Source organism: Mauremys mutica, chromosome 14 (assembly GCF_020497125.1).
Source record: "Mauremys mutica isolate MM-2020 ecotype Southern chromosome 14, ASM2049712v1, whole genome shotgun sequence".
NCBI classification, from domain to species: domain Eukaryota; kingdom Metazoa; phylum Chordata; order Testudines; family Geoemydidae; genus Mauremys; species Mauremys mutica.
The window spans coordinates 42,244,771-42,260,992 of record NC_059085.1 but is presented as its reverse complement, the minus strand read 5'-3'; the positions used below and the strand labels follow the sequence as shown (position 1 = coordinate 42,260,992).

Genomic DNA, 16,222 nt, shown 5'->3' with positions numbered 1-16,222 from the left:
TGGCCGCAGCGTAAAAAGCATTGGCTGGGAGGGGAGCAAGGAGGACGATTTAATAAAGAGGGGGGTTATTTTTGTCTTCTAGGGCACACAGGCCGTCTCCTCCAAGCTCTCCTGGGAACCAGCATCCTCTTCCTCACTGCCCACTTGGTCTTCCAGATATGCCTGTACACTGTGCCGGATCTGAGCCAGCTGCTGGGACAGAACTGTGAGTACCGAGCCCCCCATGTGGCTCTGCAGCGCAGAGCAGTAAGCTCCTCCCCTGGCCCCAGTCCGTCGTATTCAGTCCCAGCCCCATTGCTGGGCCCATTTCTCCCATCGCTGCTAGACTGGTCTGGGAACCAGTCTGTTCCATCTGGGGTTTGGCTGGGACGCGCTCAGCACCTTTCCCCGACCTGAAGAAGAGCTCGAACGCGGGTCTCTTTCACCAACAGCGGTTGGGCCAAAACGAGATATTACCTGCCCCACCTTGGGCACCTCACTGTAGTTACTTGTGAAATATCCCAGGCAGGTGTTGATATCTGAGCTTTTGAGATCCCAGCTGCATTGCACGGGCATCCGCTCAGCATGGACTGACCAAGGGTGCATTTGGTGGGCAGGGTGACTCTTCCCCAGTCGGGGTCAGGAATCGGCAGGGGATTCCCTGTATGATTTTCAAGACCCATCTCCCTCCCCCACCACTCCCCTTTCCTCCCCATTCTGGGGGCAAATGTAAATAGTTGTTGCATCTCAGTGGTAGCTCCTGGATTGATTCCATTTTGCCCCACTTTTATCCCAAGCCCCCTGCTCTTCTCTACCTGCCTTGCAAAATGCCCCTGGGCTCCGTCCTGCTGCCCAGCGCGCGCTTTCCCGAAGTGCTGGCACTTTGCTTTCAGAGGTTACTTGCATGCACTTGGCGAACAGCATCCCCGGCTGGGTGCAGGCTGGACGAGAGGGGAGCGGGGCAGGCGTGGGCCTCTGCCCTCCAGCCCCTGCAGGTCTGTCCGCACTGGATTTTCTCTTGGCCTGTGGACACGGAGTCTGTTTGGTCTCTGCGGGCAGAGGGGTCTGGCAAGTGCCTTTCCTCTCCTCCGAGCGGAATTGGAGGCAGTAGGAAATTGTTTCCCTTATGGAAAGCCAGGCTTGGCTTCCGCCGCCTGCTCCGCAGCCTCTCCCCCTCCCCCTGGAACAGCCTGGCCAGTGTACAGTACACACCAAGGAACCACTCCCCAGCAAGCCAGTGGAAGAAATATCCCCCTGCTCCCAAACGTCCTCCTTTCCCAGCGAGGTGCTCCCTCTGGGCCCTCCTTCCCCAGACCCTACAGATCCCCCTCCCCAGAGCAGCAGGGGCAGAGGAAGGGCAGAGGGAGCAATGGGAGTGGGGGGTGTGCAGCCACATCTGTCCCCAGAAACCACCTTCTCCTGGGCCTCGTCTCTGCGTGTCTCCTTTGCAATCCACCCGGAATATAGGTCTCCGCTGGGCATCACCAGACAGTGCCTGGATAATCCGATTGCTTGGCTCCCTGAACTGTCAAGGTGAAGGAGATGTACCTGCCCCCTGGCCTGTTCTGTTCCAGCCCCAAGTTGGGGTGGGGGGCTTGGGTCAGCTGAGCTGGGACTGTCTGGTGCCCCGTTTTGGTCTGGCCCAGCTAGCAGATGGCTCCTGTGCTCCCAGCTCATCCTGTTGTATTCGTTTAGATGGATAGTACGGGCCAAAGGTTAACATAACCCACGGTGTCCTCCATCAAACCGTGTCAAACAAGGGGAGGAGTCAGTGGACAGAGACCTCAGCCTGCTCCGCCCTGGGGCAGATGCCCCATCAAACAGCCATCTGACCTTTCGTGAAAGAGACAGCAAGCGGGAGACACCGGTCAAGCCTTGGGAATGTGATGTCAGAACGAAGGCTTTCACGTCCGCCACATCCCGGGCCCTTCAGCTGGCGGGTGTTTTTAGGAGAAAGCCCCCAGTGTGCCAGCCCCTTGGGGGCACTCTTAGAGGTCCTGCTGGGCCAGGGAGGAGTTCGCTGAGATGCGCTGGAGAGGTCACTGTTGCTGCTGGTCCGTTAGATGGCCGGCCAGTCAGAGGGGCGCTGGGACAGATGGCACGTACGCGCCGGGCTGTGCCGCACAGGGCTGCGGGTAGGAGACGCTGTGGAGGCAAGGGGATCTCCCCTCGGCCCCTGCCATGGAGCAGCTCCCCACACCCGCTGACCCGTTAGACGAGCTCACTAAGCCGCTGCAGAGCGGGTGGCGTCTGAGCTCTCGGCAGCCCCGCTGGCCCTGCTGGCGCTTGCTCCAGTTCTTGGCACCTGGCCCGTCTCACGCTTCCTGACCTGATAGGGAGAAGGGCTTTGCTGGCGACGTCCCCCCGAGCAGTACCACATCCCCATGTGCTGTGCACATTGCTGGAGCCAGCAGCAGGCTGGGGCCAGGATTGTGGGGGGCTCTTTGCTATTCAAGGGGATCCATCTGTGCCCCCCCAGTATCGTCAGACATATTGTGGCCCCATAGTCAGGGGTCGCAGCCGGCCGGGCTCTGCTCCCAGCCAGGGCGCTCTGGAAGGAAGGATGCACTCAGCAGTGCACTGCACGGCAATAGGGATACAGATTCCCTGCATGACGGGGGCACGTTGAGAATGCGTGAGGCAGAATTCAAAGGTCCCTGTTAATCCTTCATGGGTCAAGTGTGGCCAGGACCCCATGTGCCCTATGGGGGATCCACTCCAGCTGCAGGGCTAAGAATGAGAGGGCAACCCTAGAATCCTGACCCACTTGGGGTTCCGGCAGCCCCTCCAGGGCAGGGCTGGAAACCCCGGTGTCCGGCTCCAATTCCATCCTTGCTAATTGCACTTTACTTCATAAATTCCCCTGCGGTTTCAGCCAGATTGAAGATTCTTCTTATCCTCTCCTGAACGGATACTGTGAAGCTGTTAGACGTCTGCCCCGTTCCACCTTGGAGGTGGTCGCATTTCAGCGGTGGGCAAAGCGATCCCATGGCCAGTCTGTATAGAGCTCTCAGCTCTTTGGAAGATGCTGTATAAATGTGAGATCTCGAGGGCTGAGCCTGGCAAAGCGGAGTGTATAGCATTGGCTCTGACCGTAATTGGGTGTGCAAACACCAGGGGGGCAGAAATAGCCATCCGCCTGGTCCCTCCCACGTGCCCCTGCAGTAACGTTGCACAGATTCGTGCGTGCTGTTTTGCACACTTGGGTCTGGTGATCCAGGCCTGCACTAGCCACACTGTTACGTGAGGTGAAACATTCTAGTTCTGAGCCATTGGCTAGCGAGGGTCAAGCAGGGACCCCCTGCTGTGTATCAGGCTCTGCTGGCCCTGCGCCTCGTCTCATCCGCTGTCCGTCTGCTGCTGCTGGACTCAGCCACATGTTGGCATCTGTGTCCGTTCCCAGTGGGTTTCCCAGGCTAACTCCCTCTTTCTTTGCTTCCCCCCAGGCAGCACGTGGGAAACGCTCGCCCGTCACATTGGGGTCACCAGGTAAGGGGCAGATCTCTGCGTCGTGGCGCTTGGGCGGTGATGGATTTCTCGGACGCGGCCCCACGCACGCTCCTCTGGGGCGGGCCCCACATAGGGAGCCAAGCCACTGCTGTGATTGGGCGTTGGCTGGGTGGTCACGGGGGCCATCGGGTGTCATGCTGCAGCCCATGAACTGATGGCCGGGGGGAGGCTCGGGAGGCAGGTCCCCACGATCGGGCCTTACGCCTTCCTTGGAAGCACCTGTGTGCTCCAGCGCGCTGCTGCAGTGACTCTCGGCATTTGCTGCAGCGCTGGCAGAGGGCGCAGGCAGAGCCAGTGTAGGCTCCGGTTAGAGCTGTCTCCGCGGCCCAGCTTACAGCCCAGCCTGGCGGAGGGACTCGCTCGCCCAAGGCAGAGCCAGAGGGAGCTGTGGGGTGGCCAGCAGGAGCACGTGGCAGGGCATGTTGCTCCCTGATGTTCTGTTCCCACATCTGTGGCTGAACCATGTGGGTCCCCCCCAGCCACTCCCACTGGCCTCTACCTGTGGGTCTCACACAGCGCGAGGGGCTGGCCTGTCGGTAGGTGAGTGTTTAACTCTCCCTCCCCCCGCTCGTTCCCTCACAGGCTGGACCTAAACGACATCCCCAACTCTGTGCGCCTGGTGGCTCCCGACCTGGGGATCCTGCTGGTCTCTGCCGTCTGCCTGGGCCTGGGCCGCCGCCTCGTGCCCGAGGACAGCGCAGCAGCACGTGTCCGGAGGCTGCAGTCGCTCGAGCCCCTCGAACAGGTGAGATGCTGCAGCTGGCACCGGGTTCACCACGAGCTGAGGTGGCTGGTCTCCAAAAAGACGGGCGCCAGGCCCGGGCAGGGTCCCTGCTGGGACAGCCAGTGCCCAGCGGCAGGAGGAAGCTGGTGAACCACCCCAGCCATGGGTTAGAGCCACCAGGCTTTTCCGCCCCGGGTTTCTGCCAGCCCCTCCCGTGGGCAGGGTACTTCCCCAGGGCCTTGGCCAGACTGGCTCTCAGTGTCTCAGGCGATGGGGTTTCTTCCAGACCAGACACACGCAGACAACCCCCCACCGGCTTCGGGGAGCCGTCCTGTGCAGGGCGTGGACTCAGGAATGACACCCTCCACCCCCACTAGAGTCTGGACTTCAACAGAACCATTCAACGGCCACTGGGATCTCCCGGGCTCCAGCCATGGCCTTGACTTGTGTCTGCTGTGTCGATCTGTGCGGAGGGGGAAGGGCTCCCAGTACGGCCCGGCCAGGCCTGCCCCAGGATAATGCGCATTGGGTCCCCAGCTGGTGTGTGTTCCCTTTCCTTGCCAGCCACGGCCCTGCACTTCCCAGAGCCCCAGCCAAGCTAACAGGCTGGAGTCACTTGGATACGGGATTGTCCTTCCTGTGCGGAGCAGTTCTGCCCTGTTAAACAGAGGCACCGGCCACCTCCAGCGGTGGCTGCCTGGCACTAGGGCTTGGCTACATTTGAAACGCTGAAACAGCACAGCTGCAGCTGCGGGGACCTCCTTCCCCGAGAGGCGGTGGCCAGGTGGACGGAAGATTTCTTCCATTGACCTAGCGCGGCCTACGCCAGGGGTTAGGTCGCCTTGACGACGCTGCTGTGGGGGGTGGATTTTTCACACCCCCCAGCGACGGGGCAACCTCCCTGTTTAGTGCCGGGGGAAAGTGATCCTTGTGCATACGTGAGGCTTGCTTCTGCCGTGGCTGCGTACATGAGCCCAGTGGGCCTGGCACGTGCACTGCAGAACCCAGAGAGCCCTTGGGATGGAAGGTGTTGGAGAGCTGGAAAACGATGTATTTATTGTACCGTCCTGGCCCTTTAAAATCCCCCTCGTACGGGGTGAATCCCATTGGCTGACACTGAGCTCCTGGGAAAGAGACCCCGAGATGGGGCTAGGTCTGCATCCAGCCTCTCTGCAGCCAGCCCACCGCTTAGCACAGGAGCTGGCCCAGCTGAGCTGCCTCCTGGGCATTATTCAGCTTTGCAAATTGCTGCCGCTGGAGCCAGTTGGGAGCCTGGGAAGCTTGGCCTGGCCGGGGAAGCCCCAGAGACCACTTGTGGAACAGATGTGCTAATGGGATTAGCCGGGACCAGCGAACCTGTGCCCCTGGGAACGCAGCCTGGCAGCGCTGCCTCCTGGGGGAATCGTTCACTCCCTCGCAGCTAATTACGGTGCAGCTCCTTCAGCCTCGCACTGGGCCTAGCTCTGCTAGCGGCGAGAGATTGGCCTGTTCCCGCCTGCGCCAGATGCCCGCTGCGCAGCCGGCCTTGCAAACCCTCTCGGAATGAAGGGCTCTTCAGCTCTGGGGCCTGGGGGGGCCCATCCCTGGGACGGGGCAAGGTGCAGCCTCCTAACGGGGGACACGTCCTGTACTCAGCCCAGGCTGCCCTGGATCTCGGCTGCGGACTGACCCATTGACCCCTTCCCCTCGGTGTCCCCCCCGGTGGCTAGGGCAGGGTCGCTAACCGCTGGTGCTGTTGGATGCCATGGCCTGGCCGTGTGCTAATGAAAGGCCTAGCGAAGAACACGGCCAGCCCGCTGGGTCGCCGGGAGGGAGGCAGCCCAGTCCAGTGAAAAGTGCCTCAGACAGACGGACGGCTCTAACAGGGCAGAGGGTTCCGATTCCCTCGGCCTGACTGAGTGGGGTCAGCTGGGCCCTTCCCGCACGACTGACGCCCTGCGACTGCAGGGGGAGGCAGCCCCCAGACATGGGTGGGGCTCGGTTCCTCCCATCACCTGCACTCCCAGCTCAGTGCCGCTGTCTTTTGTCCTGCCTGCAAATCGCCCAAGGGCCCGTCTGTGCATTGGAACGGGCGGCTCCTCTCGGTCGATTCACTGGCAGCCTTTTGTGGCAAACCACATCAAGGGCCCAAGGGAGGGGCCGGCCCCACCTGACTTGCCCTTCTCGGGCACCACAAAGACTTTCCTGAAGGAGGAGACCAGCACCCCAGGCTGATCCTGGCAGAGCCGTCCACAAGCTGCTCCACGCCTGACTCACCCAAGCCCCCTCAGCATGGCCCTGGGGAGGAGGGGCCACAAGGCAGGTGGGGGAGAACCCCACAGAGTGTGGGGCACAAGGCCAGGCCCCCCACCCATCCTGGTACTCCCTGGCCTGTGTCCCGGGAGCCTGGCTCATGGATCGATAGCAGCCGGCTGCTTCTGCCACGAACACAGGGTGCCCTGGTGTGATGGCAGAGAATCTGGCCCCTTGTGGGGGCGAGTGGAAGGATGAGGCCAGTCGGTCCCATCCCAGACAGGTGCTTCCCTGCAATTGCCCCGGCTGGAGCCTTGTTAGCCTGTCAGGCAGCTCCCATGTAACAGCAGGGCCCACGGCCACCAGCTGTAGGAGTGAGTCCTGTCAAGCCTGGGAGGCCGCTGGGGAGAGATCATGAGACGTGAGGGGTCGTAGCGTCCTGCAGTGCTGATGTGATCCAACCCCTCCTGCTCTTAGAGAGGAAGGCCAGCCCTCCCTGCCGGGCCCTGCCGCCAGCCCCCGATCCCTGAGTTAGCACCCAGCCAGGAGCAGCAAGGCCAGGCCGTCGCCAGCTCCAGACTCCCGGCGTCTCGGAAACCTTGTTTCAGGAGCTGCTGTGCCTCTGCCGATGGAGCCAGCCCAGCGCGCCTGGCGCAGTGCTGCGTTCACACGGGCCAAACTGCCCACGTCCACCCCCAGGCAGATCCAAGCACCAGCACGACCGCAGTGCCGATAAACCACCGGGCTCGAGCGAAACGCGATCTCTGCAGCGGGGAGAGCCAGCCAAGCGGCTTCCTCCCAGTGCTCACCCCACACTTCCTCTGCTCCCCAGAGGAGTTTTCAGGGAGTCGGTCCAGATAACCGGAGTCTCAGCGCTGCCAGTGCAGACTGGGTTCAGTTCTACTCCAAAACCACATGGACGCCTTGGCCTCCTGCTTCTGCGCATCCTCCCAAGATCCAGACCCCGCAGAGTCTGTCCAGCCTGTCAGCTGATACACAGCCCGAGATTTGGCTGCTGCAGCTACGAACACAGATACGTAGCCCTCTGGTAGCACAGTTTGCGGAGGATCTCCAAGCACTGCACGGCCCCAGTGAGAGAGAGACCCCTTCTCCCACTGGTGAAGTGCAGCCACTTCCGAGCTGGAATGGAGACGTCGTGCAGCAGCTTAGGACAGGACGTGCAGGGAGTGCTGTGTCCAGCTGAGCACGTGTGGGGCTTTCCGGGCAGCAGAGTGGCATTACCACAACATGAGTCTGGCCAGCATGCGGGGCCAGAGCCCCCCGTTTCTGCTTCAGGAGGGTGGGGCTCTCTGACGGCCGTAACACCTTGGTGTCTCCATTCTGTGCAAGTTCCTGGCTCCCATCCCAGGGGCTTTGGAAGGAGGCGGACGCATGAAGCTTTTTATCCGGCCGGGGGATCTAAGCATGGAGCCGGCATGAGGATCTAGGCACGAAGCAGGCAGGACGTCCGTGGCGGGAGCTCCAGGGCTTCTCTAGCCCTCACTGATTTGGGAACAGTTTGGACATTGGACTCTTTGGAGGCCAAACCCCAAACGTCTGACCCACCAGACTCCCCTTGGAACCGCCCCATCCTCGAACTCAGGGCTGTTTGTTGGGAAAATCACCAAGAAAATGGCACACGAGCGAAATCACCAGGCCTGGCCTTGCCGGCAGCGGGACACCTCTGGTACCCTGAGATGGGGGAAGAAGGCCCTGCCCCAGCGCAGCTGGAGTCCAGCACGGCCGTGTGCTTCCGCCTTTGCAGCCAGAGGAGAACTAGTCCTGCCCAGGACCCCACACGCTGGGCCGGGGGTAGGGAGCTGCGTCACCAGCTGGTGGATTGGCAGAGCTGCCCAGAGGGTTTGGAAGCCGGGGGTGTGGGGCTGGTGCTGCCTGGCGCGGGGGGTGACGCAGGCAGCGGTCCTGCCATGCCCACCCGGAGGGAGCTCCTGCTCGTCTGCCCCCGCCCTCTGTGCCTGGCACCTTGCAAACCCCAAGGTGAGTCACCCAGCGGAGGAGGGACGTGTTTGCTCCTCAGTTACCATGGGGACCCTAGCAAACAGCCCAAGTAACAGAGCCGATATTATGTGGGGCTCGCCAAAGGCCAGGCTGCAGCTGGGGCCAGATGGGCTGGTGGCCAAGTGTCGCCGCTTGCTGCTCCTGGAAGGCTAGTTGGAGTCTCCCCTGTCCGGCCCCTGCTGCAGCCCCCGCGCGTGGTCACTGAATCGGTGCCCCTGGAGAGCTGCCCTCGGGGCCGGGCACTGCTGGGTCTGCCCCAGCTGTCCCTCTCCTGGGAAGTGCTCAGCTGGTCCCTGGGAGGCTGCCGAAGGGGCTCTTGCAGGTGCCCACGTCAGGGGAAGCCAAAGCAGCTTGCTCTGTCCCCACCTGCCTTCCCCCCTGGTTCTCAGGGACTTGGCTTGGGGTGCAGGGGCATCAGGGAACGGGGTGGGGGGGGGGTCGGGATGTAGACCAAGGACCAGATTTTTGTCCAGTTGAGCCGCAGCTGACCTGCCTGGGCAGTTGCCGCACCTGCGACCCCAGGGCGAACTGGCTGCGTTTGCACACCCAGTCACCTGATCAGCGAGCACGCGTATAAACGAGGTGTGCAAGCCTGGGCCTGTGAGGCCAGGACCGTGACTTCCCCCGTGTGCTGTGAGCCGGGGAGCCCTCTTGGCCTAACGGCCTCGGCTGGGGGTTCGTGGTTGGGTGAGGGAGCTGGGGCAGCCTAGGCTCCGGGGCTCACAGCCGGGGGTGTCCGGGGGCAGAGGGGGTGGTATGCTGTCCTGCAGCGCTCTCCACTCCCAGCCAGGGAGACGCTGCTCAGCACAGAAAGCCCCTCCTATCCCATCCCTTCAGACCCTCGCTGAATTGTGACCAGTGGAACGAATCCTCCCCAATGAACAAACCAGCCAGGCAGGTCCCTCCCCGGCCAGCGCAGCCAGAGGTGCCTGGGAGGGCAGGATGCTGGCACGCCAGCTGATGGGGCCAGGAGGTCACCGCTGTGTTTGAGGAGTTGGCGTTCTAGACGCAGCCAGTCACTCGAAGCCTGAGGCAGGAGCCTAGGAGTTGCAGCTGCGGAGCTGAGCATTGGTCCGTCTAGCTCCAGGAAAGGCCAGTGCTGGGTGCTTCAGAGGAAGGTGGGAAAAGCCCACAATGCACCTGGCTAAGTCTACACCCTGGGAGGGGATGCTTTACTGCCTCAGCTGGGATCAGCTTGTGGCCTGAAGCCTGAGGATCAATTGCCTGAGTAACTATATCCTAGCAACTAGTACTTCTGATGCTGCAGTCCTCAGACATCTGGAACCCTTGTTGTTCACTTCACTAATACCCTGCAGCAGTGAGTTCCACGGGTGAATTGTATGTGGCATAGGGAGAATTCTCTTCTCTTCTGCGTAGTGCTGGTGCAAGGAGCTGGACCGGCAGCTCCAGAGCCTGCAGGCTGGAACTGCTAGTGCAGGTACTGCATTTCCCCTGCTCTGATCCGTGCCCCTGCCCTGGAAGAGCTACCCCCAGTGGAGAGAACAGTCTCCGGGGCCCTGCTTCTCCACTGAGCCCAACAGCAAAGTGGCACCCAGTGTGGTGTTTGTTTTGTGACGGGGACACAGGACTGAGGCCATCAGGGCAGCAAGTGGCCATGGGATGGGAAAGGCCTCTGGTGATTACCAGTCAGCGACCATCTCCCGATCCCCCTCTTCTCCAGCTGACTTGCCCTGGTTCCTCAGAGGTAGGGGCCTCGGGTTGGGAGTGCTCGTCCTGCCAAGATGGACAGTGTTTGCCTCACTAGCGGTGCCTGCAGTTCCAGGAGCTGTCTGGGCAGTTCCCAGGAATTGTCTGAATCGGTGCCTGTGCTGCGTTTGGGATTGGCGCGGCCCCTGGCCCTGTGAACATTCCTCGAGATTCACATTCCTTAGCGAGCTCGGCTATGCAGCCCCAGGCCGCGGTCCTGGGAAGCAGGGCCTCCTGCCTCTTCTGGATCCCCAGATCCCCCCATGTTCTGCCCCTCCGGCACCTCAGCTGGAACCTGGGCTCACCTGGCTGGGGGGCAGGCGAGGGCCACGCTGGCAGGAGGCTGAGCAGGAAGGCGGGTTGGAGATGCTTGTCTGGCTGCACTAGGGGTTCAGCTTGTTCGGGGACCTTCGTGGTAGTGGGAGCTGCCAGGTGCCGTGTTCAGTGATGTCCCTCTGCTGCCACAACAAGCTGTTGGGGGCTGGAGTGTGTGTGGGGGGGAGAGGGGACGCGGAAAACAAAGGCGGAGCTGGAGGCAGAGCCGTGGGGAACGTGGGCTTTGGCCAGCCTCTGGCCCACCGCACCTGGGCTGGCATCGGGGGCACGGGCCCTGGCCCTCTGGGAATGTTAACTCTTCAGCTCCTCCCAGCCCAATGCCCTGCCCTGCCCTGCCCTGCCCTGCCCGCCTCAGAGCTCTGTGGCGCCAGCGTCAGACACGTCATGATGGGGGTGTGTGTCGGGGTGTTCTCACGCACCTGCTGGCCAGAGGGGGGCTGATTGCTGCACCCAGGCGTGGTTCAGGGGGGCTGGCTCATCCCACAGAGCTCTGCCAATGTGCCTGGGGCCTAGTCCAGCCCTTTCGTGGCTGCAGGCTGCCAGTCCTACCCACCTGGCTTTGGGACGGGTCCAGACAGGGACTAGGCAGAGACCCAGCAAACTCCGTTCCAGCTCAGAGCTCCCCTGTCCCTGCTTGGTGCCTGGGCTGAATAGACTCACTGGCTGAGGGCTGAGCTTGCATCCCATGATGGGGCCCCAGTCACCAGCACCCTGCGTGGCGCGGCCTTTGGGGGGGCGAGTGGATTATTGTGTCTAGTACTGTGCTGGCTGGGTGGGAGCAGGGCCTGGTGGTTAAAGCAGAGAGTCTGGGTTTGGGTTCTGGCTGTGTCCTGACTCGCTGTGCGGTGCCACGTCTCTGAGATGGGGGCAGTGCCCCCGGTACCCTCCTTCCAGGTGTGGCACGAGGCTTCATGCCGGAAGGATTGTAAAGCAGCGTGAGATTCCTCAGCTGCTACGACCCGGCCGCTTTCCCCAGTACTCAGACAGCTGTGGCATGGGCCTGTCCAAAGCCGCTGCTCGGGGATAGGCCGTTCTGCTTGCTTCTGGCTAAGCTACCAGTGGAGAAACCAGGGGGCTTCTCCCCACCCTCTGTGCCTCCGGCCCACAGGAGACAGAGCCCAGTCTGACTCAGGGCCGGCCAGGCCTTTGGTTTCCCATTGGCACTGGCCTGTGAGAACATCTCCCAGCGGGGTGGCTGGCACAGCTGCGCCGGCCGCTGGGTTGCACCAGCCGCTGCTGCCAGGAAGCGCCATCTCTTGGGTGCTCTGCGGAGAGCTCAGGTCGGACCAGGGCGAGCCAGGGGCTGCGGAGGCTGAAAGCTGCTGAGCCTGGGGAGTTAAGTCTCAGCTGCCCCAGCCCCCTACGGGGAGGCAGGTGGGAAGTGTCCACGTCCCACGGGAAGCTGGGGCTTCTGGTCTCTCTTTGTTCCCAACACTGGCTGTTTGTCCCAGCCTGGCCTCGTGGACGGGGCTGCCCGGGCCAGCCAAGGAGTGCCTGGCAGAGCTGGCCCCGCAGAGCTGATGGAGGCTGGCAGCTGTGGGAGGAAGATGGTGGGGGGGAGCAGGGCGGTACTCTGGCCAGTGCTCTTGGCAAGCCGACCTGGGCTGGGGCCAGGCACAGGGCACTTAGCTGGGCACTGGAGACCACGGGAGCCATGGAGACCATTCCCTGCCCACCTTCCGGCAGCAGCACTTTAGAGGCCCAGGCTCAGACAGCAAAGGAGGGGACCCACCCAGGGTGACCCCAGAACATGGCTCCTTTGTGCCTTTGATTGGGCTGTGTGTGGCTGCAGCCCGCGGTACCCCGGCCTGCTCTCTGGGCAGGGTGCCCCAAGGGCCCTCGCTTTCTACCACTGCTGGGAATTTTAGCTCCATGTGTCCCGGGGCCTGTTTTGTGACTGGCGCTTGTGAGCGATAAACCCTGGGCCTGGCGGGCGAGACGCCCTGGTGCTGATGGATGGTGCCCAGAGCGGAGCCAAGCTCTGCCTTGGCATAGCTCTGCTGTCAGAAATGGAAATACCTGGCGAGGGCCTCACCCCCATAATTCAGTGGGGTCCCTACTCCTGCAAAGGTCTGGCTCCCCTGGGTGCACAGCAGGGACCCTATCGACACATCCAGCTGTGCAGGAGGGAGCTGCCCAGTTCTCCGCAGCTGCCCATCCCCTCCAGTTAGGATTGAAGTGCTCCCTGGCCATGGGCCCAGGCCCCCTCTCGCTGCAGATCCCCCATAGCGGGGGCCAGCGGTGAGTGCAGAGGTGAGGGGCTGGGAGGGCTGCAGGGGAGGGTTCCAGCCAGCCCTCGTGCTGTTTAGTTGCGGTGTGTTTGTGTGCGTGAAGTAATCTGAACTGGATCTGAACCCGGCGCCCAGGCCCGGATGGTGCCAGGCAGCAGCTGGAACCCAGTCAGCTGCAAATACCTTTGCTGGGAGAACGGAGCCGCGCGGAAGGCGGCCTGGACAATTGCTCGGTGCTGGGAACCCAGGCTGCAGCGCCAAGAAAAACAGGCTCTTTGTAATGTGTTTTCCAAGCAGCTAATGAGACAAACAAGGCCAGGTGCAGGCCTGCGGGGCGGAGCGCGGAGGCAGCTGGCTCCCACCCCAGTGGGGCTGGTGCCATTGTTTCAGAGCCGCCAGAGCAGGGATGGCTGGAGGATCAGGCGGTGTGTGAGTTAGCAGCAACCAAATCTCTGGTGCAGTGCGCTGGTCTCCAGCGACCCGCATGGGACAGGGCAGGTCCCCAGCCTGCCTCGCCCTCCCACCCCTGTGTAACGTGACTCAACCCAGAAATGCTCCCAGGTTGGGACTCTTGACCTGGAGGTTCAGGTTATGGCCGGGGGGACACACCGCTGAACATGGGGTGATGAGGCACCTTCCCCACCCCCCACCCCCCGCCCCACTCCACTCTGGGTTGGCCTAGCCCGAACAGTCTGGGTCTGAATCTGTCGGCAACGGGCTGAACCAGACCCACCAGAACCTTGGATAAGCCTGGATCTGGACATTGCGCCCCGGGCTCCTCATCTGGTAGGCAGCGTCGCTCAGCAGGCAGAGCACAGGGCTGGGAGCCGGGACTCCTAGGTCCTCGTCCCAGCTCTGCCACTGTTTCACTACCACCGTGGGGGAGTCGCTTCCCGGTGCTGGGCCTCAGTTTCCCCTGCGGTGGGGTGAGGGTGCTGCGTGAAGCCGCTGTGATGGACGGCTGGAAAGTGCCCTGTGAGAGCAGCGGAGCCTGGGGGAGGAGGGGATCCCGGATCCCCTTCCCAAAGGCCTGGAGAAGCCCCTGCCCCTAAACCTCTAGCGTTCTCTTGGGCGCTGACTGTCAGAGGCAGGAGACCAGGCTGGCTGGGCCATACCCTGCTCCGGCATGGCAGCTCTGTACCTAGGGGTGCCCCCTGGTGCCCTCGCCAGGCAGACCATCATGCATGGCATTTGTATGTAGCCACAGCTGGGCTGCCGTTGTCTGAAATCTCTGCAGCGAAGGGAGGAAGAGGTAGGTGGGCAGGCGGCTCCTGGCACACTTGGTACGTGGCCCGGTGCGGCTGCTCTGGCGGCAGATCCGTATTTATTATTCCCTCGCCCGGCTTGCTGTGGAAATGGCAGGTGCTTTGAGAACAGGACGGGCAGCGGGTTCCACTGCGACTCCCTGGCACATCTCCAGCCTTCCTCCCCCGGGAGCCCTGGTGGGGAGCCTGCCGCCTCTGACAGCAGGAGACAGCGCTCTTCCGCAGCAAACTCCTGCTGTGCCGCGTCCAGTCCCCTCCACCTTCCAGAGACCCACAAAACACCAGCTGGCTGAGTCTGAAAAAATCCCTGCAGAGCAGGTCTGGTTTCCTGGTGGGAGACAGGCATGGAGCCGGGGCGTGACTCACCCAGTCAGCCCCTGACTCCTGTGCTCTAGCCGCTGGACCCTGGTTGCTCTTTGCTTCAAATGACCGTGGGGTGGGGTGCAGAGCCCTCTCGTGTGGGGCTGGGAAAAGGGCCCGGCCATGGGTATATAAACCAGACCCCTAGAACCTCCCCCACCCATAGGGCCAGCACCATGGGCTGGACTAGAACCGGAGCCTCCATCTCCATTTACTCTATCAGCACGTCGGCTGAAACCGCAGCCTGACCAGGCTGCCTGCACCTCCCGACCCGTCCGGTAACCGGACCCAGCAGCGTTGCAGGGGGGGCCATGTCTGTCCTGGGCTCTGTCCAGCCAGCATGACTGATCCCTGAGCGCAGGCCCTGCTCCCGCCCTCCCTCGCTCTGACACCTCGCACCCGGTGCCCTGCACAGAGACAGAGCGACGGGTCTCCTTTCCCTGGTAGGCTCTGTGGCTGCGTCGTCCTTTTGTGCAGTTCATGGATCTGTCTGCTCTGCCGCTGCGTCCAGTGGCCAGAACTCAGCTCATCCTGTGCCTCCGACTAGCTCAGCACCTTTGCACTGTAGGGAGAATGAGCCCTTTGTGTCCTAGGGTCGCAAGCCAGGCAGGTCAGGGGCACCACAGGTATCTGGAAGATGGGGAAACTGAGGCATAGTGAGGGGAAGTTACTTACCCATGATCTCACAGTGCGTTTGTGACAGAGCCAGGAATAGAACTCCAGAGTCCTGCCCCCCCCTCCGTGCTAACCACTAGTCAGTGGTGCCTTTGCCACGTGTGTGACACACCCTCTGAAGAGAGGAACTGTCTCCTCTCAGCCCCCAGCACTGTCTGCCTCCTGCGGGGCTTCGTCGCACCAGCCTCAGGAGTGCTGGTTTGTGGGGCCGGAGAGCGTGTGGTGTGTGTGTGTCTGGGTCACCCCCCAGCATGCAGGGCTGGATCCCGGGATTTCCTCCCGCAGGTGCAGTAACGGGCACTGCACCGACCGAGGGAATCCGTCGCTGCGGCCGCTCTTGCTGCAGGGCCCGAGGGACGCGGTGACACAGCCTGGCTCTCGTTCCCTACAGGAGGAGGAGGGCCTGGAGAGGCCGGCTGGGCAAGGCGCTGCAGAGGAGGTGGGCTCTGCGACGCGAAAGGGGCTGCTGGCTGCTACGCTGCGGGTGAGGGCGCACTGGCTCCTGCTGGCGGTCGGCAAGTGTCTGGTCATCCTGCTGCTGGCTCTGGCAGGTAGGTGTCGGGGGGAGGGGCCTCTCCAGTTTCTCCTGGCCCAGAGTCGTTGGGTCACTGTAGGATCGGTGGCCTGGGCATGGGATGAGTCTGGGGCTCTCAGCTGGCAGCAGGTGGGCTTGGGGCTGGGGGGAGCTCAGCCTGCACTGCCCTGGACTGTGCCGAGGCCACTGTCCCCAGTGCTGAAGTGTGGGGGCCCCCCTGGGGTCTCAGAGCAGGGCCCTGGCGGGGAGCCCCAGCCCTGACCCGGCTAGCACAGCTCTCAGCAGCCCCAGTAACGGCCCCGGTGTTGGCTCGTTCCCCAGGGATCGCTCTGCCATCCGCCTTCTCCGGCGTCTATTACCTGCTCTTCGTGGGCATCTGCACCTGGTGGGCCTGCCACTTCCCCATCAGCCACCTGGGCTTCAACACGCTGTGCGTCATGGTGGGCGTCTTCGCCGCCGGCCACCTGCTCTGCATCTACAGCTACCAGGCGCCGTTCATCCAGGGGCTCTTCCCCCCCGCCACCATCTGGGCACGGTAAGTTCTGACGCCCCCGTCCCGTCGCCCTCCGGCCCCCCCTGCAGCCGGGCCGGCCTGTCCCTATCCAGAGCCCCTCCATCCCCTGCGGCCGGGCTGGCCCGCCCCCGTCCC

The 16,222-nt window shown here is 62.7% G+C and overlaps 1 protein-coding gene across 1 annotated transcript in view; it reads left to right on the top strand.

The window, feature by feature from the left end:
* PIEZO1 (piezo type mechanosensitive ion channel component 1) overlaps positions 1-16,222 on the top strand; it is a 100,508-nt gene that overhangs the window by 47,932 nt on the left and 36,354 nt on the right. The window contains exons 3-7 of the mRNA XM_044986892.1: positions 83-205; positions 3,426-3,468; positions 4,072-4,234; positions 15,433-15,589; positions 15,895-16,108. Coding sequence (XP_044842827.1) covers positions 83-205; positions 3,426-3,468; positions 4,072-4,234; positions 15,433-15,589; positions 15,895-16,108 — 700 coding nt within the window. The remainder of the gene's footprint in view (positions 1-82; positions 206-3,425; positions 3,469-4,071; positions 4,235-15,432; positions 15,590-15,894; positions 16,109-16,222) is intronic.